The sequence below is a fragment of the Sus scrofa genome, chromosome 13 (assembly GCF_054392235.1).
Source record: "Sus scrofa isolate SSC_HxYL_T2T_F1_AM1 chromosome 13, Sscrofa_HxYL_maternal_Yorkshire_Landrace_v2.0, whole genome shotgun sequence".
In the NCBI taxonomy this organism is placed as follows: Eukaryota; Metazoa; Chordata; class Mammalia; order Artiodactyla; family Suidae; genus Sus; species Sus scrofa.
The window spans coordinates 33,858,771-33,885,972 of record NC_139395.1 but is presented as its reverse complement, the minus strand read 5'-3'; the positions used below and the strand labels follow the sequence as shown (position 1 = coordinate 33,885,972).

At 38.9% G+C, this 27,202-nt stretch overlaps 1 protein-coding gene across 10 annotated transcripts in view; it reads right to left on the bottom strand.

Moving 5' to 3' along the window:
* The window catches only part of FBXL2 (F-box and leucine rich repeat protein 2), a 101,061-nt gene extending 75,438 nt beyond the window's left edge, over positions 1-25,623 (bottom strand). For 4 of the 10 annotated variants that reach the window (XR_014822678.1, XR_014822679.1, XR_014822677.1 and 1 more), the window contains exons 1-2: positions 25,425-25,581; positions 10,766-10,827 (exon numbers count right to left, since the gene is read on the bottom strand). Coding sequence is in view for 2 of the 10 variants with exons in the window: in XM_084987623.1 (XP_084843749.1) it covers positions 10,528-10,621; positions 10,766-10,827; positions 25,425-25,547 (279 nt within the window). In the remaining 8 variants the exon portion in view is untranslated. Of the gene's footprint in view, positions 1-5,721; positions 5,790-10,527; positions 10,622-10,765; positions 10,828-25,424 lie in introns of those variants that run through there. The other 6 variants (XR_014822676.1, XM_084987623.1, XM_084987625.1 and 3 more) reach the window with 5 other exon arrangements.
* Positions 25,624-27,202: the final 1,579 nt, after the last annotated feature.

Here is a 27,202-nt window from a genome sequence, read left to right as displayed (position 1 = left end):
GGGAATGGAAGTACTTTTGGACTTTGCATCCTGTTCCACTGGTCTGTCTGCCTCTGTGCCAATAAGACCCTGTTTGAATTATATTACATCTTAATTGTGGTAATGAAAGTCTTCCAACTTAGTTTTTCTACTTCAAGATTACCTCGGTTATTTTCAACTACTTTTGGTTCTTTGAATTTTCACCAGCATACCAATTTCTGCAAGACAACTTTATTTTACTTGAATTACATTAAATTTATATATATATATATATATATACACACACATATATATATATATATATTTTTTTTTTTTTGGCTTTTTGCCATTTCTTGGGCTGCTCTCACGGCATATGAAGGTTCCCAGGCTAGGGGTCTAATCGGAACTGTAGCTGCCAGCCTACACCAAAGCCACAGCAACGCAGGATCCGAGCCGCGTCTGCAACCTACACCACAGCTCACGGCAACGCTAGATCCTTAACCAACTGAGCAAGGGCAGGGATTGAACCCGTAACCTCATGGTTCCTAGTCGGATTCGTTAACCACTGCGCCACGACAGGAACTCCACATTAAATTTATATTATCTTTGGGGAGGAACTAAGATCTTTACAATATTAAGTCTTCCAAATTAGGAAAAGATATATTCCATTATTTATTCAGGACTTAATTTCTCACGGTAGTTTTTATATAAATGCTCTGTTCATTTTCAGACTTTTTTCCCTGGTTATTTGATGTTATTACTATTAAAATGTCATTTTCCAACTGTTGCTAGTATACATAGTTAATTCTCATATATTACCTTGTACACAGTCATGTTTCCAAATTCATTTAGATATTCTAATGATTTTCTATAAACAAAATCAATACATTTGTGAATGACAACTTCCTTCCCTCCTTTCCAATAATTATACCTTTTATTCTTTTTCTTGCATTATTGAAGTGGCCATGACTTTCTCTAGTATCAATAACGGTAATGAAAGACATCTTTTTCTCATTCCCATCTCAGAAAAAGCTGTCACTCTTTAATCACTGATTATGATTTTATCATAGGCCTTTTCAATTTTCTAGTTAATTTTTCTACACCCTATAAAATATCTCAATTTGCACATACATGGTTTTAACAACATTTCTTTAACATCTGCTTATTTCCCCTTTGAAAATGTACTAAATATGAACAGACAGGACACAGAGTTCCTACATACCCCCATTCTGAGAAACACAGTTTCCCTTACTATTAACATCCAGGATTAGTGTGGTACATTTGTTGTAATTAACTGATACTGATACAACATTAATATTGAGACAACAGTTTATGATGAAGTTCAGTCTTTGTATTGTATAAAGACTATGATTTTTGACAAATGCATAATGACATATATTCACCATTATAGTATCATATAATGTATCTTCCTAAAAATCACATGTACTTCACTTCTAATCTCCTTAGGAAACTCTGTCAGCAATTAATCTTTTTAATGTCTCTATAGTTTTGCCTTTTCCAAGATGTCATGTAATTGGAATCGTACAATACGTCACTGTTCAGATTCGCTTCCTTCACTTAGTGTATGCCTTTAATGTCTTTTAGTGGCATGACAGTTCATTAATTCTTATTGTTGAATAATAATCCACTGTATGGATATATCACTGTTTATCCATTCATTTATTTAAGGACATCGTGGTTGCTTCCATATAAACACCTATGCAGGTGGATATGTTTTCTATTCAGTTGGATACATATCTAGAAGTATGAGTGATAGATCATTAAGTTTGTGCTTAGCTATGTAAGAAACTTCCAAATTGTCTTCCAAAGTGGCTGTACTATTTTGAATCCTCACCAGCCATGAGAGGTCCTGTTGTTCTGAATTTTGCCAACACTTGATATATTTTTAAATTTTAGCCATTTTATTAAGTGTACAGTGATGTTTTCACTGTTATTTTAGTTCTCAATTCCCAAATGACACATGATATTAAGCATCTTTTCATATGCTTGTTGCCATCTGTATATCTTCTTTGGTGAAGTGTCAGTTCATAGCTTTTGCCCTTTTTAAAACTGGTTTGTTTTCTTCTCTTTTTTTTTGTCTTTTTGCCTTTTCTAGGGCCACACCTGAGGCATATGGAGGTTCCCAGGCAAGGGGTCTAATCAGAGCTGTAGCTGCCGGCCTACACCACAGCCAAAGCAACAAAGGATCCAAGCCACATCTGCAACCTACACCACAGCTCACGGCAACACCAAATCCTTAACCCACTGAGCAAGGCCAGGGATCGAACCCGCAATCTCATGGTTCCTAGTCGGATTCGTTAACCACTGAGCCACGATGGGAACTCCTGGTTTGTTTTCTTGTTGGGTTTTAAGTATCCTCTATATGCTGGGGACATCAATCCTTTATAATGTAGGTCTTTGAATATATTTTCTCCCAGACTGTGGCTTGCCTTTTCATTCTCCTAACAGTCTTTTCAAGGAGAAAGGTTTAATCTTAATGAAGTCCAACTTATCAATTTTATCTTTCATGGATCATGCTTTTGATGTTGTGTCTAAAAATTCACTGCCAGGAGTTCTCGCTGTGACGCAGTGGGTTAAGAATCCAACTGCAGTGGCTTGGGTTGCTGTGGAGGAACAGATACCATCTCCAGCCCAGCAAAGTGGGTTAGAGGATTTGGTGTTGCTGAAGCCTGTGGTGTACGCTGCAGCTGCATCTGCAGCTTGGATTCAATCCCTGGCCAGGGAACTTCCATATGCTTCTGGTACAGCCATAAAATAAATCGATAAATCATTAAAAACTCACGTCAAACCCAAGGTCAACTACATTTTTTCCTGTGCTTTTTACTGGAAAACAAGGACATTCTTTTTCAGAAACATGGTGCCATTAATAAAACATGGAAATTAATGTTGCTATAATACTATAAAACATAGATCTTATTTAAAATATGCCAATTGTCCCATTAATGGCCCTTAAAAGAAAATCTTTCTTTTCTGGCCTGGGATCACACACTGCATTTATTTGTCATGTCTATTTAGTCTCTCCTAACCTCAAACACTTTTTTAGTCTCTTTCAAAATATTGCCTTTTCTATTTGTTTTTTTCTGAAGGCTGCACCTGCGGCATATGAAAGTTCCCAGGCTAAGGGTTGAATGGGAGCTGTAGCTACCATCCTCCACAATAGCTACAAGCAACGTAAAATTTGGGCTGTGTCTTTGACCTACACCACAGCTCATGGCAAAACCAGATCCTTAACCCACTGAGTGAGGCCAGGGATCAAACCCACATCCTCATAGATCCCAGCTGGGTTTTCTGCCCCTGAGCCACAACAGGAACTCCTATTTTTTTTTTTTTTTTTTTTCAGCTTCACCCATGCATGTGGAAGTTCCTGGCCCAGGGACCAGATTCAAGTTGCAGCTGCAACCTCCGCCACAGTTGCAGCAATGTTGGATTCTTAACCCACTGTGCCACAGCGGGAACTCCATGACTTTGCTATTTTTGAAGCATATAGGCTAGTTACTCTATAGGTCCCTTTGTGTCTAACATTTTCTCATTTTGTCAGGATTCCACAGAAATAACGTCATGCTGTCCTTGTGCATCATGTCAGGAAGCAGCCACTTGTACTCTTATTTGATGTTTACTTTGATCATTGGGTTAAGATGATGTCTGCCAGAGTGCCCATTATAAAGTTACCATTTTTCCCTTTGCAGGTACTACATATCTTATTGGAGATTATTCGAAACAATGAAAATGTTTTGCTTCTCCAATGTCATACCTTCACATATCCTCGTTGTTTCAAAACTGGCAAATAGGGAGTTTCCATAGTGGCTTAGTGGTTAACAAAACCGACAAGTATCCATGAAGACGCGGGTTCAATCCCTGGCCTTGCTCAGTGGGTTAACCATCCGGAGCTGCTGTGAGCTGTGGTGTAGGTTGCAGACATGGCTCGGATCTGACGTTGCTATGGCTGTGGTATAGGCCGGCGGCTACAGCTCCAATTTGACCCCTAGCCTGGGAACCTCCACATGCCACAGGTGTGGCCCTGAAATGACAAAAGACAAAAAAAATAAAATTAAAAAAAATTTCTTAAAAGGCAAATAAAGGGAAATTAAACATTTATCCTGCTTTCTCTGTGTAAACAGTAGCACTTTGTAATCAAATAGAAAAGAAAAGTCTTTATAAAAGCATTCCAACTGGGAGTTCCCATCGTGGCGCAGTGGTTAACAAATCCAACTAGGAACCATGTGGTTGCGGGTTTGATCCCTGCCCTGCTCAGTGGGTTAACAATCCGGCGTTGCCGTGAGCTGTGGTGTGGGTTGTAGACGCGGCTCAGATCCTGCGTTGCTGTGGCTCTGGCATAGGCCGGCGGCTACAGCTCCGATTACACCCCTAGCCTGGGAACCTCCATATGCCGCAGGAGCGGCCCAAGAAATGGCAAAAAGACAAAAAATAAATAAATAAATAAATAAAAGCATTCCAACTATTAGATGAAGAAAAAGAATCAGAATATCATTTTGCAGCCCCAGTAAATTAATACAATCAGGCAGTAAGAACACACAGATGCTAGCATCTCCACAAAAAAGGAAAACTAGACATTATGTGAATCCTAGTAAAAAGAACACAGTACTTCAGAGCTTACTAAAAGGACAGAACCTGAGTCCAATCAAGCCTCTGGATCCAGCTGTTAATTCCCAAGAAATCTAGATGGTACAGGAAACATGTTGAAATTGCATCTTAAGGATGCAATTAGCAAAATCCAGACTGTGGGAAATTCTACAGGTCAAATAACTCAAGTTCTCCAACAGATAAGAATGTATGAAACACAAAGGGACAGGAGACCTGCTGAATATCAGAGACTTAAGAGATTTATTAAATGGGCAAGACTAAAATGTAATGAACTGTACCATCTCCAGGGATGCACATATGGGGAAAGATCCATAAAGAAATGAAATGCAGGAGTTCCTGTTGTGGCTCAGTGGAAATGAATCTGACTAGCATCCATGAGGATACACGTTTGATCCTTAGCCTTGCTCAGTTGGTTAAGGATCTGGCATTGCTGTGAGTTGTGGTGTAGGTTGCAAATACAGCTTGGATCTGGCACTGCTGTGGCTGTGGCAGCAGCTACAGTTCCAATTCAACCCCTAGCTTGGGAACCTCCATGTGCCATGGGTATGGCCCTAAAAAGACCAAAAAAAAAAAAAAAAAAAAAAAAATTGAAATACAGTGATAGCAATAAAAGTCAAAAAAGTATTACTTCTGGAAAAGGAAGAAACAGTTATGATTTGAATGGGAAATGGAGGTGCTTCTCTATATATTATACTTTTATAACAAAAAATTTAAGAAAATATAATATATGGGTCAAAAAGCAAAGGAAATTAATACTTAAAACAACAGTAAGAAAAAATTAAACTTCAAAACTTCTGAAATTTGACAAAAGTAGAATTTGAGTTTATTGCCCAAATAACTTACTAGATAAGAAGGCTGAAAAACAAGCTAAACGTTCAACTTATGAAGTAGCTAAAAGAAACGCAGTTAACCCAAAGAAAAAAAAAGAATGGGATTTAAAAAGCTAGGAGTGGAAACAATTAAAATCGAAAACAAAGAAAAAACACAAAATAATAAAACCAGTATCATCAAGAACACGAGAAAACAAGTGTTGTAGAGGATGTGGAGAAAGGGATTTGCACTGTTGGTAGGAATGTAAATTAGTTCAGCTACTACAGAAAAAAATATAAAGATTCTTGAAAAAATTTAAAATAGAATTACCATATGATCCAGCAATTCCAGGGTATATGGAAACAGGATACTGAAGACATATATGCACTTCCACGTTTACTGCAGCATCATTTACAGAGAAATTAATAAAAAATTATAATAATCATAGTGACTAAAATAGTCCTTTTAATCATTAAAACCTCATATTGCCCTCGTATAAAGATTATTAAATTGGGACACTATTTGGAAAATTGGATGAAAAAATATAGAAGTAGTGTTAAGAACCAAGAAAGAGCAAGAAAACTCCTACAAACCAATAAGAAACGGCCCAAAAGATAAAATACATGTTTATATGCATCTCACAGAAGAGGAAATACATGCGACTAATAAACATATAATCAGATGTGCAACATTATTAGAATTCAGAGAAATTCAAATCAACAGCGCAATGAGATGCTCTCCTGTACTTATAAGACATACAAACACTAAATATTAGAAAGGAATGACTCAACTGAGTATCTTAGACATTGAAAAATAAATGCAAACTGGTAAGGCCACTTTGAAAAGATAAAATATTACTACATGAAATTAAATATTGGTATAGGATATTACCCTCAGCAGTTTCATTCCTTTAGAGAAACTTTTGCACATGTATATCAGGAAACATCTACAAAGATGTCCAAAACAACAACACTGCTTTTATGAACAAAATACTGGAAACCTGACTAGCATCCATGATTTAGGAAACCTGAATACTCAACAAAAGAAGGGTAAGTGAATCTTGGTATATTCACACCATATAATATTATACAGTAAAAGTGAATGAGTAATAGTCAAAGAAAGTAACATGGATCACTCTCAGTAACATAATTTTGAGTGAAAACCATGTCTCTGAAGATATACTTTTATTTATAGTTAATAAATAAGAGTATACATTATATCTTTAGTCAAATGTATTTAAGATAAAAAAATTTAAAGAAAGCAATCATAAATGCAAAGTTCTTGATAAAGTAACTTTATGTTGGAGAGGGGGAAAGGGCAGTGCATAGATCAGTGATGATGAATAACGGTTAACTGAGAATTATCAGTGATCCAGAGTTGGCCACAAAGGGAACTCCTACATTAACTTACTTAATAATCAGGTTCTTTACTGAGGCTGTTAGCAGGAGCATATGTTAAGATCCGTATCAGGGCAGCTTGCTTTTATCAGTTGTTTGTATTAAAACCATCTGCACTGTCAAACAGAATTTATTAAGCATTCATTCAAAATTGATAGTAATTAATAAAAGGTAACATTTATTTAAGTTTACCAAACTCTTTTTTTGTTTTGTTTTGTTTTTTTTTTCTTTTTAGGGCCAACTTTGCGGCACATGGAGCCTCCCAAGCTAGGGATCTAATCTGAGCTGTAGCTGCCAACCTACACCACAGCTCATGGCAACACCGGATCCTTAACCCACTGAGAGGCCAGGGATAGAAACTGCAACCTCATGGTTCCTAGTCAGATTCATTTCCTCTGAGCCATGTCAGGAACTCACCAGGTACTCTCAGGAGCTAGCAACAGAAGTGTCTGTTGTGGCTCAGTGAGTTAAGAACCTGATGTAGTGTCCGTGAGGATGTGGGTTCAATCCCTGGTCTTGATCAGTGGGTTAAGGATCCTGCGTTGCCACAAGCTGTGGCGTAGGTGTGGATGCGGCTCAGATCTGGTGTTGCTGTGGTTGTGGCGCAGGCTGGCAGTTGCAGCTCTGATTCGACCCCTAGCCTGGGAACTTCCACATGCCGCAGGTGTGGTGATGAAAAGAAAAATAAATAAATAAATAAATAAAAATTTTAAATTGGTTTAAAAAAAAAAAAGCATAAGAACTGGGTTCTTAGGTAAGAACCTAAGGTAAAAACTCTTACTATTCCCATTTTACAGATATGGGAAACTATGGCCCAGAGAGTGACGTCAGTTTAAGGTTACAGTGGGGAGAACTGAAATCTTGAGCCAGACTGCTCCAAAAGTAATACAGACAGTAACGCTGAGGACCAATATATGCAAGGACAACCCAACTTATTAACAGATACAGAGATTATTATATATTTCCATTTATATATATTATATATAATTATATATATTCTCCTTGTTATAAACAATATATAACTGATTCCCCAGGAAGAATTAAATTATAAGCTATTTGTTGAACTGTTGTGAGAATGAAGGACAGAGGGGGAGAACTTGAGCACCTTTAATTTAGGAGTGAAAGCTAGATAGAAAAAGCAAAATTCTAAAAGCTTGCAAAATAACAAAAAATGGGTGGCAGAAGGAATCTTTCAATTAATATTGGGTGTTCTTAAAACTAGCAATAAATGATCATATTTAAAAAAAACTCACAGATTTATCTGAGTAGATTCAAAGTGATATAGACAGATGAAAAGCACATAATTCCAGACCATGCTTGTTAATGGTTCCAGAGGGTAAGCTGAGGCTTCACTTGATGTGATCAGTAATGGAAGCAGCACACAACGTAAGAGGGTGGTAACACTCTTAACACTGAAGCTCCATGAGGCAGGGACTCTTGTACTCACTCATGATGTCATGGTCATGGCATTAAGTGGTGACAATGTTTGATTTGGTAACCTGCCTCAAATCCTTCTTCAAAATGTTGCTTAACAAGGGTAGCTGAGAATGGGGAGAGCTTCTATTACTGAGAGTAGGAAAGTCTGAGAGTAAACCAGCAGAAATGACTTAAACACCAAAAGAAAATTAAAATACCTTGGTTGGCTAGAGTTAGTTTTGAGACTCAAGAGTCAGAGAAGACCTGTAATGGAAGCACTTTAAAATTTAAATCCTCTTACAGACTCCAAAATAAGAAGAGAAGAGGAAATGCAAGTCTACGAACAGACACGTTATGAACATTTGTTCGCAAATGATAATTCTTTCTGAAAAACCATCTATGTATGAGCCTTTAGCATGATTCAAAAACTTTAACTCCAGGATTTTTGAAAGCTGGGCCCAGCAGGGACCTTTAGAACAACTAACATTTCTAAATCAGCAGTTCAGAAATCATAACTAGCATAGACAGCAATATATGCCAACTTCTCCACCTTCTGGTCAATAGGTAGTACACGGTTGAGTACAGTGTAAAAGCTAACCCTACCAAAAGAGAAAAATAATATTAAGTTGGCAGCCTTGAGTCACAAATAGCAGTGTTCAAGAGAAGGGTGGAATTTAATCACACTTCAGCACTGAATGACTAATATGGGTCTGCCTGGAGCTGGCTATGAGTCCCCAGGGTAAAAATGACACCGTCATATTACAGTTTGATGCCTGTGCTAGCAAAAAGTTCAGACCAAGAATGAAACACAGCACAACTCCAGGAAACACCATTCACTCTGTGGTCTGCTGTGGATGGCACCACTGCAGTTGCACAGTAACAGCCGGCCTGCCCTAACCAACCATGATGGTTCTGACAGCTTACTGTGCTTGATCAAGACCTTGTGGGTTTGTATGATAAACATATCGTTCTTCCTAATTATCATTTTTTTAACTTTAAAGTGGTTTAAAATGCTAAAGAATATTCTCTCTTGACCAAATATTTACTTTATTGAAATAAAATATAACCACTTTATTTTTCATAACCATCCTGCCATTTTCGTTTTTATTAACTGAGTAGAATGAACTCATGACAATAGAGTCAAACAACACCTGATGACTAATGAAACATCACTGTAAAGCCCCTACAATGTGATCACCACCACAAAGAAGCTAAATCTTCACACCATTTCTGATTCAAGAACAGGTGTCTTACATACTCAGGTGGCAAAGATACCAAACTGAGGTGGTTATTTATAAAGCAACTCTGAGGGACTCCAACATGCAAACAAAACACACAAACTCATTCCCTAAATGTTAAAATGAAATCTGGCACAGTCAGGGAACAGAGTCAGCTGGTCCACCTCTTATTGTATGTCAACACTTCCTTGAAACTTGTCTATAGGATATTAAAAGGATAACATGGTAAGTTTGAAAAACTATTCACCTGGGAGCACCACCGTGGGTATTAGCCCAGTAAGGCTCTGAGAAGTCATAAAGAAATTGGTTTTGTTAATGCACTGTTTCCCACACTTACTTGATCATAAAACCTGTTTTATTTGTGAAACATCAGTGATATGAAAAGAGTCTCAGAAACGCCACTCAAAGATGACCATGTATACATATATCAATTGTCTGTTAACAAAATACAACACCCAAAGCTACAATAAGATTTTCTTGATGCTCAGAGAGTAAAAAAGGAAACTGCAATGCCTCAAGACCAACAAATGTTGGTTGATAGCTTCACTTGGTAAAATGGCAACCAAAATACCATTAACTGTATATTCGGTAATGCTAGAAATAAAGGACAAAAGGCCTTTTTTTGTGTGCCCTGATGTTCAAAGAAGACTTTCAAGTGATACAGTTATTTTCCATTCTAGCACCATTTTCTTCTTTTTCTTTTCTTTTCTTTTTTTTTTTAGCTGCACCCATGACATATAGACTCTGAGCCAGGGATCGAACCTATGCCACAGCAGTGACAAGCTTAATGTGCTATGCCACCAGGGAACTCCTCCAAAAGCCTATTTTATAGTACTGTCACTCAGCATGTAATTCTCATAAAATGGGTAAAAAACATCAATATTGGGGGGTGGACAGCATTTTAAGTCTCAGTAAAAACTCAGAGTGTAATTATTTTGAAACCAATTGATCAGAAACCATCTAGGTGTCTATGACTTGAGAAACTCACAAACTTAACAATAATCACTCCTCATGTTATGACTACACTGAGGTAATCTACTGATGCCAAAACAGTGGCACCTACTGAAGATTATTACAATACTTACCACATTACAAAAAGAATCCAGACCAATGCTATGTACATACTTAGTACATTCTGGATTAGACCAAGTAAAATTTAACAACAAGCTGAACAGCATTCTATAAAACAAAAACAAAAAGTCAGTTAGGCTAACTCTGGCTGATGTTTTATGCTATGGACTCAATAGTGAGAAACAGGATGGTCTTGGAACTTGATGGCTGAATCCTATCTGAAATCTTTATCTAAAGTTTATCGTCACTTACCTCAAAAGAAGTTCTTTGGGTAACTTTTTGTTAATAAGGCCTTCATCATTATTTGAGAAAACCTAAAGGAAAAAAAAAGGGAATTGATTAAAGTGTTCCTCAATCACTCCAAAAAAAGTTACATGTTTTGTAGATCAGAATGGCCAAAGCTGCTGTCCTACAATTATGATACTAATTTCATGAAGCCACCGAACTTTAGTGTTGATATAAAAATAGTTTATACCCTTTCATTATTTCGTAAAAATGACAACACACAGCTATTTCTATATTACACTGTATTAGAGATCCTAGCCAATTCTATTAGGCAAAGAAAATAATTATGCTGATTGGAAAGGAAGAAATAAAACAACTTCTTTTTAGAGAGGACATGATCTTGTACACAGAAAATTCTAAAAAATATGAGAACTAATCACGGAATTCAGCAAGGTTGTAAGATATAACATACAAATATAGAATATACAAAAAATAAACTGTATTTTGGTTTTTTTACTTTGTTTTGTTTTTGTCTTTTGTCTTTTTAGGGTTGCACACACAGCATATGGAGGTTCCCAATCTAGGGGTCTAATCAGAGCTACAGACACCGCCCAATGCCACAGCCACAGCCACACCAGATTCAAGCCGCGTCTGTGACCTACACCACAGCTCATGGCAATGCTGGATCCTTAACCCACTGAGACAGGCCAGGGATCGAATCCTCAACGTCATGGTTCCTAGTCGGATTCGTTTCTGCTGCACCACAATGGGAATTCCAAAAATAAACTGTATTTCGGAATTCCCTTGTGGTACAGTTGGTAAAAGATCTGGTATTGTCATTGTACTGGCTCAAATTGCTGCCATGGTGTGAGTCTGATCCCTGGCTCAGGAACTTCCACACACCTCACTGCAGCCAAAAAAAAAAAAAGTATTTCTATACATTAGCAATGAACAACTTGAAAATGAAATAAAGGAAACAATCTCATTTGCAACAGTGTAAAAAAAAAAACACTTAGGAATACACTTAAAGAAGTGTTTAAGACATTATATATTGAAAACTTATACTAAACATTGTTATGAGAAATTAAAGACAAATAAATTGAAACACATCCCATGTTCATAAATACCAAATAGTGTTAAGTTAGCAATGTTTCTCAAACTTATCCATAAATCCTAAAATCCTTATCAAAATTCTAGTTACAGGAGTTCCTGCTGTGGTGCAATGGGATGGGCAGCATCTTGGGAGCACCAGGACACAGGTTCTGTCCCTGGCCAGGCACAGGGGGATAGGGATTTGGTGTTGCCACAGCTTAGGTCATGACTGCAGCTCAGATCTGATCCCTGGCCTGGGAACTCCATGTGCCACGAGGCGGCCCCTCCAAAAAAACTCCAATTACTTTTTTTAAAAAAATTGCAAAGTTGAAATGTAAGGGACCCAGAACAGCCAAAAGCATCTTGAAAAGGAAAATAAAGTTGAAGTAGTAAAGTAATAAAGCTGTAGTAATTGGTACATTGTGGTACTGACATGAAGACAGACATACAGATCAAAAGAACAGAACTGAGAGTCTAGAAATAAACCCTTATGCTTATGAGCAACTGATTTTATTTTTTGGCCATGCCCACAGCATGTGGAAGTTCCTGGGCCAGAGATCAAACCCTTGCCACAGCAGTGACAATGCTGGATCCATAACCCACTGAGCCACCAAGGAACTCCCACAGGCAAATGATTTTTGACAAGGTGCTAAGATAATTCAATGAAGAAAAATAGTCTTCTCAACAAACGGTACCAAAACAACTAAATATCTACATTTAAAAGATGAAAGTTGGGCCCCTACCTCACATCAGACTAATTAACTCAAAATGGATCAAAGACCTAAACAAATATGAGTTAAAACTGCAACATTTAAAAGAAAACAAGGGGAGTTCCGGTTGCGGCTCAGCATAAACGAATCTGACTAGCATCCATGAGGATACAGGTTCAATCCCTGGCCTTGCTCAGTGGGTTAAGGATCCGGTGTTGCTGTGAGCTGTGGTATAGGTCACAGATTCGGCTCAGATCCTGTGTTGCTGTGGCTGTGGTGTAGGTCAGCAGCTGTAGCTCCAATTCAAACCCTAGCCTGGGAACTTACATATGCCTCGGGGGTGGCCTTAAAAAAGCAAAAAACAAAACAAAAAAAAAAACTAAAAGAAAACAAGGATTGGAGTTCCTGTTGTGGTGCAGCAGAAACAAATCTGACGAGTATCCATGAGGATATGGGTTCGATCCCTGGCCTCACTCAGTGGGTTAAGGATCTGTCATTCCCTAAGCTGTGGTGCAGGTCGCAGATGTGGCTCAGATCCTGCATTGCTGTGGCTGTGGTGTAGGCCAGCAGCTACAGCTCCGATTCAACCCCTAGCCTGGGAACCCCCATATGCCACAGGTGTGGCCCTAAAAAGATTAAAAAAAAATTTTTGCAAATCATATCTGACAAGAGAACTGTATCCAGAATATATAAAGCTCTCTTACAATTCAACAATAAAAATATAAATTCAGCTTAAAAATGGGCATGAGGGGAGTTCCCAGTGTGGCGCGGTGGTTAACGAATTCGACTAGGAACCATGAGGTTGCGGGTTCGGCCCCTGCCCTTGCTCAGTGGGTTAATGATCCGGCGTTGCCCTGAGCTGCGTGCGGTGTAGGTTGCAGACTCGGCTCAGTTCCCGAGTTGCTGTGGCTCTGGCGGAGGCTGGCAGCTACAGCTCGGATTGGACCCCTAGACTGGGAACCTCCATATGCCGTGGGAATGGCCCAAGAAATAGCAAAAAGACAAAAAGACAAAAAAAAAAAAAAAAAAAAATGGGCATGAGGGAGTTTCCATCATGGCTAAGTGGAAACGAAACTGACTAGCATCCATGAGGATATGGGTTTGATCCCTGGCCTCACTCAGTGGGTTAAGGATCTGGTGTTGCTGTGAGCTATGGCATAGGTTGCAGATGCCACTCAGATCTGGCATGGCTGGTTCGATCCCTGGCCTTGCCCAGCAGCTACAGCTCCAATTAGACCCTAGCCTGGGAACCTCCATATGCCGCAGGTGTGGCCCTGAAAAGACAAAGAAAAAAAAAACAGGCACGAGATCTGAATAGACATTTCTTTGAAGAATACATGCAAATAAAAAGATCAACCTCATTAGTCATTAGGGAAGTACAAATCAAAAACAAAAGACACTTCACAGCTATAAGAATGACTCAAATCAAATACATAATAAGTAATTGTGAGAATGTGGAGAAACTGGAACCCTTATATACTGCTGATGGAAACACAACAGTGCAGCAACTCTGGAAAACAGTTTGGTAGTTTCTCAAAGATTAAACATAGAGTACCTGTGTGAACCAGCAATTTCAACTATAGGTAAATACCTAAGAGAAACGAAGACATATGTCTATGTAAAACTTACACATTCGGAATTCTGTCATGGCTCAGTGGAAACAAATCTGACTGGTATCCATGAGGATGAAGGTTTGACCCCTGGCCTTGCTCAGTGGTGCTCAGTGCACCCATGGCATATGGAGGTTTAGGGGCGAATTGGAGCTACAGCTGCCAGCCTACACCATAGCCATAGCCACATCAGATCCAAGCCTCGTCTGTGACCTACACCACAGCTCACTGCAATGCTGGATCCTTAACCCACTGAGCGAGGTCAGGGATTGAACCCGAAACCTCATGGTTCCTACTCGGATTCGTTTCTGCTGCACCATGATGGGACTCCAGGAAATGTTCTTGAATTAGACAGGTGTGGTGTGGTGAGTTCCTGTCATGGCTCAGGAGAAACAAATCCTACTAGGAAACATGAGGTTGTGGGTTCGCTCCTGGCCTTGCTCAGTGGGTTAAAGATCTGGTATTGCTGTGGCTGTGGTATAGGCTGGCAGCTGTAGCTCCAATGCAACCCTTAGCCTGGGAACCTGCATATGCCAAGAATGCAGTCCTAAAAATCAAAAAAGAAAGAAAAAAAAATAGGCAGTTTTGATAAAGATATAACTGAATGACTATGTTAAAATACATAGTCATACATTTTACGTACATTTTAAATGGGTGAAATTTATAGTAATATGGTAATATCTCTGCTTAAAAAACACATATGCCACTATTCACCAAAACAAATGCAGAAGTGGAAACAGTGCCAAAATAGCACCCTATACCCATTATTGAAGTATTCTCAGTGATTAACCTTAGCCTTAGTGATATGTATGTGCGATACTAACATTAAGTACCTACTATAAGTTCCAGTAAGTACTGTGTTAAATAAACTAGCTAAATTATCTAACTAATCATTATCTAGTTCCTTGAAGTATAAAGTTAGGCTATTGATTTGAGATTTCTTCTTTTTAATTATTTATTTATTTTTCTTTTTTGACCACCCCATGGCATATAGAGTTCCTGGGCCAGAGATCAGATCTGAGCCACTGTTGTGACCAATGCTGAAGCTGCAGCAATGCCAGATCCTTTATTCCTTTAATGCCAGGCTGGGGATCAGTCCTGTATCCTGGAGCTGCAGAGTTGCTGCTAATCCTGTTGCTCCACAGTGAGAATTCCTCTTTCTTCTTTTTAATGTAGGCATTTACAACTAAAAATTTCCCTCTGATCACTGCTTCTACTGTATCCCATACATTTTGATATGTTGAGCCATGAAGGCAACTCCCAATCTTTACATATCTTAACAGCTGTTAGAAGAACAGGCTTATTTTCTGTTGTCGCAGTAACCAGTGAATCAGTTACAGGACTTCAACAGAACATATGGGAAAATTTTCTAGCAATTAGAATAACCCATACTAGAATGTTCTACATTTGGGAGTTCTCATTGCAGCTCAGTGGCTTAAGAAGCCAACATAGTGTCCATGAAGATGTGAGTTCAATCCCTGGCTTCACTCAGTGGGTTAAGGATCTGGCATTGCTGCAAGCTGTGGCATAAGTTGCAGAGAAGGTTCGAATCTGGGGGTGCCATGGCTGTGTCATTGGCCTGCAGGTGTAGCTGATTCAACCCCTAGCCTGGGAACTTTGATATGGCATGGGTGCAGCCACATAAAGAAAAAAATATGAGTTCCCTTCATGGTTCAGCAGTTAATGAACCCGTCTAGGATCCATGAGGATGCGGGTTTGATCCCTGGCTTCACTCAGTGTGTTAAGAATTTGGCACTGGCCATGAACTGTGGTATAGGTTGCATCACAGAAGCAGCTCAGATTCCATGTTGCTGTGGCATAGGCTGAAGGCTACAGCTCTCATTTGACCCCTAGTCTAGGAACCTCCATGTGCCATGGGTATGACCCTAAAAAGCCAAAAATAAAAGAAAGAAAGAAAAATAAAGTTCTACATTTGAAAGCATCGATGCTCTATTCACAGTGCTCCTCAGAGACCACAGAACCAGGAATGTGAGAAAAATAAATCCTTTCTTTCAGTGAAAGGTCTGAAACTTAAGGACCAAACCTAAGTTAGAAATGAAACAAGCACACTAATATTCACATTACAAGGGTCCAAGAAGGAGAAGAGAGAAAAAGGGGTGAGAACATTTTTGAAGAAATAAAGCTGAAAATTTCCCTAACCTAGGAAAGTTAACAATCACTAACTCTAGAAAGCACAGAAAGTTCTATACAGGATTAACCCAAAGAACACACCAAAACACATTTTAATTAAAATGACAACAATTAAAGATAAAAGAAAGAATGTGAAAAGCAGGAAGGGAACTCCCATAAGGCTATCAGCTGATTTTTCAGCAGAAACACTGCAGGCCAAAAGAGCATAATATATTTAAATGATGAAAGGGAAGAACCTACAACCAAAAATACTCTACCCACCAAAGCGCTTGTTTAAAATGATAGAAATATCAAAAGCTTCACAAAAAAAAACAAAAGCTAAGAGAGTTCAGCACCACCAACTCACCTTTACAACACATTTTTTTGTTTTGTTTTGTTTTGTTTCTTTTGTCTTTTTAGGGTTTCATCCACAGCATACACAATATGAAAGTTCCAAGGCTGGGGGCAAATTGGAGCTATAGCTACTGGCCTAAATAAGCCTTAGCCACAGCAATGAGGCATCTGAGCTGCATCTGCAACCTACACCACAGCTCACAGCAATGCTGGATCCTTAATCTACTGGGTAAGGCCAGGGATGAATCCCACATCCTCATGGATACTAGTCCGGTTCATTACTGCTGAGCCACAATGGAAATTCCTACAACAAATGTTAACAGAACTTCTCTAGGCAAAAAAAACACCAGTACCAGAAACACAAAAAATTATGAAATGATAAAGCCTGTCAGTAAAGACAAACATACACTACGGTAAGAAATCATCCATGGACAAAAGCTAGTAGGAAGGTTAAAAAGCAAAAATAGTAAAATCATCTATATCCACAATAAGTACTTAAGGGATACACAAAACAATTAGACGAAAGCTATGATATCAAAAAGAACAATCCTGAGAAGAATACAAATGCAGGATTGTTAAAATGCATTTGAAATTAAGAGATAAGCACCTTAAAACAATCATGTAGATATAGACTGCTATCTAAATATCCCATGCTAACTATAAACTAAAAACCTAAAATATACACACAAAAAAAACCAAACAGGAATCCAAACACTAGAGATAGTTATCAAATCACAAGAGAAAAGCAAAAGAAGAAAAAGACAAAACAACACAATGCTGGAACAATGAACAAAATGGCAATAAGAACTTACGTAACAATAATTACCTTAAATGTAAAGGGAGTATATGCTCCAATCAAAAGGCACAGAGTGGTTGAATGGATACAAAAACAAGACCCATATTTACGCTGCCTACAAAAGACTCACTTCAGATCTAAAGACAAAGACTGAAAGTGAGGGGATGGAAAAAGGCATCTAATGGAAATGGAAATGAAAAGAAAGCAAGAGTGGCAATAAATACATCACATAACATAGATTTCAAAATAAAGGTTGTTACAAAGACAGAGAAGGATACTACATAATGATCGAGGGATCAATCCAAGAAGATATAACAATTATAAATATATATATATATCCCCAACATAATAGCACCTAAATAAATAAGGCAAATATTAATGGACATAAAAGGAGAAATGAACAGTAACATAATAGTAGGCCACTTTAACACACCACCTAAATCACAGACAGATCATCCAGACAGAAAATGAGTGGGAAACCCTAACCTTAAATGACATATTAGACCAGACAGACTTAATTGATACAAATAGATCATTCCATCCAAAAGCAGCAGAATATACTTTCTTTTCAAGTACACATGGAATATTCTCCAAGACATATCACATACTAGACCACAAGACAATTCTCAGTAAATTTAAGGAAACTGGAATCATATCAAGTATCTTTTCTGACGACAGTGCTGAGACTAGAGATCAACGACAAGGAAAAAAAACTGCAAAAAACACATAAACACATGGAGTTTAGCTAAATATGATAGTAAACAACAAATGGATCACTGAAGAAATCAAGGAAATAAAAAAATACCTAGAGAAAAATCACAATAAACACAATGATCCAAAACCTACAGGACACAGTAAAAGCAGTTCTAAGAGGGGAGTTTATAGTGATTAAAAGCTTAGCTCAGGGGAGTTCCCACTGTGGCACAGCTGAAAGGAATTCAGCTAGTATCCATGAAGATGTGGGTTCGATCCCTGGCCTTGCTCAGTGAGTTGGGATCTGGCGTTGCCGTGAGCTGTGGTGTAGGTCACAGATGCAGCTTAGATCATGAGTTGCTGTAGCTATGGAGTAGGCCAGCAGCTGTAGCTCCAATTTGACCCAGAGCCTGGGAACTTTCATATGCTGCAGGTGTGGCCATTAAAAAAAAAAAAAAGAGCTTGGCTTAGGAAACAAGAAAAATCACAAACAATATAAAACAACCTAACCTTATACCTAAAGGAACTAGAGAAGAACAAACAAGACCTAAAGTTAGAAAAATCAGAATAAAGAAACTGAGACAAAAAAAAAAAAAAACCCAACAACAAAAAATAGAAAAGATCAATGAAACTAAAAGCTGTTTTTTTTTTAAGATAAAATTGTTAAACCTTTAAGCCAGATTCATCAAGAGAAAAGGAGGGCCCAAATTAATAAAATCAGAAATGAAAAAAATTACAACTGACACCACAGAAATACAAAGGATCACTAGAGAATACTATGAAAAACTATATGCCAATAAAATGGGCAAAAGAAATGCACAAGTTTTTTAAAAGGTACATTCTCCCAAGACTGAACCAGGAAGAAACAGTAAATATGCAAAGACTAATTACCATTAATGGAACTCAATCAGTAATTTTAAAACCCCAAACAAACAAAAGTCCAGGACCAAACAGCTTCACGGGTGAATTCTACCAAACATTTAAAAACTTAACACCTATCCTTCTAATAAACTGCAAAGGAAGGATTGCTTCTGAACCCATTCTATTAGCCCAGCATCACCCTAATACCAAAACCAAGATATCACCCAAAAAGGAAATTTAGAGGCCAGTATCACTGATGAATATACATGCAAAAATCCTCAACACAACACCAGCAAACTGAATCTGACAATACGTTAAAAGGCTTATACACCATGGTCATATCCCAAAGACGTAAGGATTTTTCAATATCTGAAAATCAATGTGATATACTACATTAAAAAAATTAAATAATCAAGATCATATGAAAATCTCAATAGATGCAGAAAATGTCTCTGACAAAATTTAAATCCATTTATGATAAAAATTCTCCAAGAGTTCCCACTGTGGTACAGTGGGTTAAGATCTGGTGTTGCCTCTATGGTAGCACCAGTTCAATCCCTGGATTGGCACAGTGGGTTCAGGATCCAGCACTGCTGCAGTTTTAGCATAAGTCACAGCTGTAGTTCAGGTTTGAACCCTGGCCCAAGAACTTCCATACATTGCAGGCATGGCTAAAAAAAATTTCTCCAGAAAGTACCTCAACCTCAAGATAATAAAGGCCATAATTGACAAATTCACAGCTAACATCTACTCAATGGTGAAAAGCTGAAAGCATTTCCTCTAAGATCAGGAACGAGCCACAGATGCCCACTCTCATCACTTTTATTCAATAGAGTATTGGAAGTCCTACCCTCAGCATTCAAACAAGAAAAATAAAAGGAATCCAAACTAGAGAGGAAGGGAGTTCCTGTCATGGCTGAGCAGAAAGGACTCTGACTAGCAGCCATGAGGCCTTGCTCAGTGGGTTAAAGATCTGGCCTTGTCCTGAGGTGTGGTCACAGATGCAGCTTGGATCCTGCACTGCTGTGGTGTAGGCCAGCAGCTACAGCTCTGATTCAACCCCTAGCCTGGGAAGCTCCATGTGCCATGTATGTGGCCCTAAAAACAAACAAAGAAAACAAATTAGACAGGAAGAAGTAAAACTGTCACTGTTTCCAGACGATATAATACTCTTATGTCCTACAGATACCACCTGAAAACTATTAGAGCTCATCAGTGAATTCAGGAAAGCTTCAGAATATAACAAAATTAATATACAGAAATCTGTTGCATTTCTACACAGTAACAATGGACCATCAGAAAGAGAAGGAAACAACCCTATTTACTATTGCATCAAAAATAATAAAATCCCTAGAAATAAACCTACCTAAGGAGGTAGAATATCTGTACTCAGAAAACTATAAGACAGTAATGCAAGAAATTGAGCATGATACAAACAGATGGAAAGATATACTGTGTTCTTGGATTGGAAGAATTAATACTATAAAAATAACCATACTACTCAAGAAATCTACAGATTCAATGCAATCCCCATCAAAATACCAATAGCATTTTTTCACAGAATGAAAACAAATTATCTTAAAACTTGTATGGAAGCACAAAAGATCTCAAATAGTCAAAATAATCTTGAGAAAGAACAGAGCTAGAGGTATCATGCTCCCTGACCTCAGACTACACTACAAAGTTATAATGTCAAAACAGTATGGTACTGGCACAAAAATAGACACATAGATCAATGGAATAGAACAGAGAATCCAAAAATAAACCCATATATTTATCATTAATTAAAATATGACAAAGGAAACAAGAATATACAATGGAGAAACTGCAATTTCTTCAGTAAATGGTGCAAGGAAAACTGGACAATTAAGTGTAGAAGAATGAAATTAGAACATTCTCTAGGAGTTCCCATTGTGGCGCAGCAGAAATGAATCTAACTAGGAACCATGAGGTTGCAGGTTCAATCTCTGGCCTTGCTTAGTAGGTTAAGGATCTGGCATTGCCATGAGTTGTGGTGTAGGTTGCAGACGCAGCTGAGATGTGGCATGGCTGCGGCATAGGCCTGTGACTACAGCTCTGATTAGACCCCTAGCCTGAGAACCTCCATATGCTGCAGGTGTGGCCCTAAAAGGACAAAAGACCAAAAAAAAAAAAAAAAAAAAAAAAAAAAAGAACATTCTCTAACACCATATGCAAAAATAATTCAAAATGGATTAAAAGCCCAAATATAACACTGGAAACCATAAAAATCCCTACAGGAAAACATAGGCAGAACACTTTGACATAAATTGTAACAATATTTTTTTTGGACTTGTCTCCTAAAGCAAAGGAAATAACAGCAAAAATAAACAATAGGACCTAATTAAACTTAAAAGCTTTTGCACAACAAAGGAAACCCTCAACAAAATGAAAACTTACATAATAAGAGAAAATATTTGCAAATAACATGACCAATAAGGGATTAATATCCCAAATCACAAATAGCTCCTACAACTCAATAGCAAGAAAATAAACGACCCTCATAGGCAAAACACTGCCTGACATAAATCATACAAATGTTTTCTTAGGTCAGTCTTACAGGTCAATAGAAATAAAAACAAAAATAAACAAACAGGACCTAATCAAATTTACTAACTTTTGTACAGCAAAGGAAACCTTAAACAAAATGAAAAACAACCTACAGAATGGTAGAAAATATTTGCAAATGACATGATGGATGAGTGTTTAATTTCCAAAATATACAAACAATTCATACAAATTGACAACAAAAAAGCAAACAACACAACCGAAAAATAGCCACAAGACCTAAATAGACATTTCTCCAAGGAAGAAATACAAATGGCCAATAGACATCACTAATATTAGAGAAATGCAAATCAAAACTACAACAAGGTACCACCTCACACCGTGAGAATGACCATCATTAAAAAGTTTACAAATAACAAATGCTGGAAAGGGTGTGGAGAAAAGGGAACCCTCCTATACTGCTGGTGGCAATGTAACTTGGAGCAACCACTATGGAAAACAGTATGGAGGTTCCTCAGAAAACTAAACATATAAACCACCATGTGATCCAGCAATCCCACTCCTGGGCATATATTTCACCAAAACTATAATTTAAAAAGATGCATGTGCCCCTATGTTCAGAGCAACACTATTCATAATAGCCAAGACATGGAAATAACGTAAATGTCCATCAACAGATGAATGGATTAAGAAATTGAAATACTACTTAGCCATAAAAAGAATGAAATAATGCCATCCACAGAAAAATGGATGCAAATAGAGATTATCATACTAAGTAAAGCCAGAGAAAGACAAATACCATATGATTTCACTTACATGTGGACTCTAAAATATGGCAAAAATAAACCTATCTACAAACAGAAGTGGACTCACAGACATAGAGAAGAGACTTGAAGATGCCAAGGAAGGGGAAGGGACAGGAAAGGACTGGGAGTTTGGGGTTAGTCAATGCCAATTACTACGTTTAGAATGGATAAATAACAAAATCCTACTGTATAGATAGCATAGGGAACTACATCCAGTCTCTTGGGATAGACCATGATGGAAAAGAATATAAAAAAGTATATTAAAATATATATATAATATATATACAGAATATATATATATATATAAATTGAGTCACTTTGCTGTACAGCAGAAATTGGCACAACACTATAAATCAACTATAAATTAATAAAAAATTAAAATAATAAACCACAGGACAGAAAAATTTCATGGAAAGATACTTATAAGGGCAGTACTGGGAAATAGAAAAGCTGGGTCTGAACCATGATTCTGACTCCACAAAAACTTTTTAACAATGACTACCCTGTTCCACTTCCCTAGACCCCTCTGCTCCTGGCTTCATCTCTTGTACAGCAACCCCAATGCTGAAAGTGGCAGTGGCTGAGGTGGACACTACTCAAGAGTAAAGGTGAGACATAAAATGAGACAGGAAAGGCAGAGGTGCAAGTGTAGCCCAACCTATGGCTGTCCATATCTGAATTTCAGTGGTCTGCATTAAAAAAAAAAAAAAAAAAAAAGCGAAATTAATCCTGCAGGATGTCATTAGACAACCTCATAACAGCCGGTCATAAAATAAAAACTTTGCTGGCTCAGCTAAGACACCGAGACGCTTAATCTTGGTGTGGGACATTCATGCCAGGAGCTGGACACAATCTTTAGTTTGGAAAGAAGCTGTGGTGTGATGGATGGTTAAGACACCAGACTTTGAAAACAGACTAGCTGAGTTCAAATCCTGGCTCTGTGACTCACCAACTGTGTGACTGGGCCAAACTGCCTAATCGATATGGGCCTGTTAAGCAGGTGAAATAATGTCAACCTCAAAGGGATGTTAGAAGAACTAAATGAAATAAATGTTCAGTGATTAGCTGTGCCACTGCGCATGGTGTAAGGGCTCTATGAAAGTTATTGTTACAATTACTAAAAATTATTCCACCCCCTACTCCCCGTGCAACCAAAAGGAAGACCAATATTGTCAAGGGTAGGGAAATTAAAGGAAAGAGAAACTTCCTGTCATGATCCATTAACACAGATCTCATTATACAAGTTCTCTTAACTATGTCATGTGAGAGCAAAGCAAACACTAAGTACCTAAGTACAGTAAAATGCTTTCATTTTAGAGTAAATAAAACTCTAAGATTTACAAACGTGAATCAAGGTGGACCGTGAATGGGGAAGGAAAGGGTGGATGAAGGAGAAGAAAAGAAAAATGGACAAGAGGAATGTGAGAATTCAGCTTTGAGAATGTAAGCTTTTTTTTTTTTAGGGCCACACCCTCCAAGCTTGGGGTCAAACTGGGGCTGAAGCTGCCCGCCTATGCCACAGCCATGTGGGCTCTGAGCAGAGTCTGCAACCTACACCGCAGCTTAAAGCAATGCCAGATCCTTAATCCACTGATCGGGGGCCAGGGATCAGACCTTCGTCCTCATGGATACTAGTTGGGTTCATTACTGCTGAGCCACAATAGGAACTCTGAGAATGTAACTTCTGAATATTCTTTTTCCTTACTTTAACTGTGGTCTGCATTAAACTGCTTTAATTGTAAGAGCTTTTCTCACATACAACAGGTAAAAGTAAGACACTGTAATATTTAAAACACTTAGGTATTTATAAAATTCATTTTCTGAAACTCTTGCTGGCTCCATTAACGTTCACTTAACAGCAATTCAGAATTAAAAAGAAAAATACACAAAAGAAAGAAGGCATTGCTGTTACTTCTGAGTGATATGTTTCTTCTGCGATCAACAGGCCACACACCTGGCAGTTGTTTTCCAGTTTAAGGAGATACACACCATCCACATTCTCTTACAGAAAACACAGAGCCAGCCAGAGTTCCCAACAGCAGCTTCTCCCTCCAGAAGACTGACTGACACTTGGGGAGCACCCTGCATCCTCTGCTTATCAGCACTTCCATTAACCCTTGAAGATAAGGAGCAAAAAGCTACACTAAATTCTTAACAGTTCCAAAAAAAAAAAAAAAAAAAAAAAAAAAAAAACGGTTTCTCAAAATTAGGCATTTTCTTATTACCCATCCCCATTCCCTATATTCTATACCGAAGGTGTGTCCCCAAGCAGACAATCAGCTTCTCTCTTCTTTTACACTCATTGGAGGCTTCTGGAGAAATCACATCTTTGGCTGGCAAGTCCTTGCCAATACCTAGTCAAGCCAGTATCTCAGCTGAGTCTTCAGGTCAGGTTTTAAATGAGCTTAATAGGGGGGAGGGAGAATGCCCACTCATGCTCAAGTTTACTGAATATAGGTAATGATTTAAGATGTTTACCACATACTAATTATAGATTAAATCCCTGAGTGAGGGTGCAGCATTCAGAAAAAAGATCTAGCTTAAAGTCCCTTTTTTAAAAAGGAGGGAGGAATCTCCAAAATCTCCCATTTAAAAGTCCACATGCTAAAAAAAAAACAAAAAAAACAAAAAAACCTGTTCGAAGGATGAATTTCAAAAAAAATACCTATTTGTATAATACTAACATGTAACTGCACAGAAACAAGACACGTCGACTGCAATATACTGTTAATATGAATATATATGGTATCTGATATTCATGAATATCCTTTTTTTTTTTTTCTTAACCACACCCTCTTTGAGTGGCTTCCCAGGCTCGCTGGGGCCAAACGGCGTCATGCTGACCTGCGGCCCGCGGGGTGGGGGTCCCAGCTGCGACCCTGGCACTCAAAGGCCAGAACGCGGCCCCAGGCAGCGGGCGGGCGTTGAGAGACCCGCGGGTTCCCCCTCCCGCGGGCCCGCCCTGCCCTGCCCTGCCGCCCCGAAGGCCGCGGCCCGGCCTCCCTGCGACCCTGGCGCTGCCCGCCCCAGCCCAGCAGACGGCCGCGCGGGGACCCAGCCCCGGCAGGGAAGGGCGGGCGGCCTGGCCGCCGCGGGCCCTAGACTTACCATGGCCGAAGAGCCGCCAGCGCGCCCACAGCCCGAAGTCACACGGCGCCGGCAACGCCCGTTGTCCTGGTGACGCCAGCTGGGCACCCCGCCCGTGCTCAAGGTGGGCTTGGAGGCGGCCATTGGCGGCCGGCGAGCACGTGACCCGCAGGGGCGTTGCCCTTTGGACCGCCCCCTCGCCCCCCAAGCCTCAGCTCTGGGGCCTGGCCTCTTGGCCTGTCCTCCTTTTCATTTGATCACCTTCACACCCCTCACCTGAAATAATCGTTGCTGCTCACCTTTACATCGCTCACCTGACAGCCCAAAGGCTGCCCTGCTGAAAAAAAACTATGGATTTTTCTTTATTTAAGAAACAGATTACACAGGTAACAATGATTATTGGAGACATTTTAAACAATAATGAATTAAAAAGAATAAAACTACACCAAATCCTAGCAAACCCCTAGGTAACTGCATATATTCTAGTCTATCTGCTTCCAAGCTTCCAACAAAATGTGTATTATAACATTGTATTCTTAGAAATGGAAGAAAACTATACACACTTTTTTTTTTTTCCTTTTTTTTTTTGCTGCCAGGCAGAGTTCCCTGGCCAGGGATCAGATCTGAACCACAGTTGCCACCTACGCTGTGGCAATGGGGGATCCTTTTAACTCACTGTGCCAGGCAGGGATGAAACCTGTGTCCTGGGTTACAGAGATGCCTTTGATCCTCCTGTGCCACAGCAGGAACTCCCACACACACTTTTATGATTTACTTTCTTCAGTTAAAAACTATCTTTGCATACCAATTCATGTAATAGCGTTGTATGTATACACTCTAATTTATTAAATCATTCAGCAACTTGTTGGATGTTTTTAATGTGCTTGAAGGGAACTTCAGATATCCTCAAATCCAGCCTGTTAAGGCTATGAAGAGACATATTCACAGTCAATTTGACATCCCCTCTTGAATGTCTAATAATATGGTCCCAATAAGACTTTTGATCCAAGTCTCTTACTTTCCATTCTTCCTCATCTCAGCACATATTCCCCTTAGTACAAAACAAAAACCTTCTAGGTATGATCCTTGGTTCTCTTTTCCTCACACCTTACATTCAATCCATTAACAAATATTCTTGTCTCTATACTTAAGTAAATTCTGAATCTATCTGTTTCTCACCATCTCCACCTCTCAGCCACCATCATCTCTTGCCTAAATTAGTCTGTCTCCATGTCCCCTGTCTTCCCTGGCCACCTGAGTGCTTTGTGGACATGCAACAGGAGCATTTCAGTGGCTTTTCATGACATTTAGGACAAAGATCCACACTCTTCCTGTGGTCTGCAAGGTTCTCCATGATGGGAGACTTGTCTACTGCATAAACTGGTCTCCTACCACCCTTCCCACATTCACTCCACACTAGCCTCACTGTATTTCCTAAAGCCCCTCAAACATGTTAAACACTCTCCTACTTAAGAGCCTCAGCAACAACTGCTTCCCTTATTTGGAATAGCCCTCCTCTGGAACTTCACACTGCCCTCTCCTTCACTTGATCCAGTTCAGTTAAGTCATCTTCACAAAAGCCTTCATTAATAAAAATTTATGTGCAACAGGATCAGCAGTGTCTTGGGACCACTGGGATGCAGGTACCATCCCCATCCTGGCACAGTGGGTTAAGGATCTAGCATTGCCACAGTTGGGGCTTGGATCATGACTGCAGCTTGGATATGAGCCCCAGCCTGGGAACTCCATATGCTGAGGGATGGCTAAATAAATAATAATAAAATATCTTGGAATTCCCT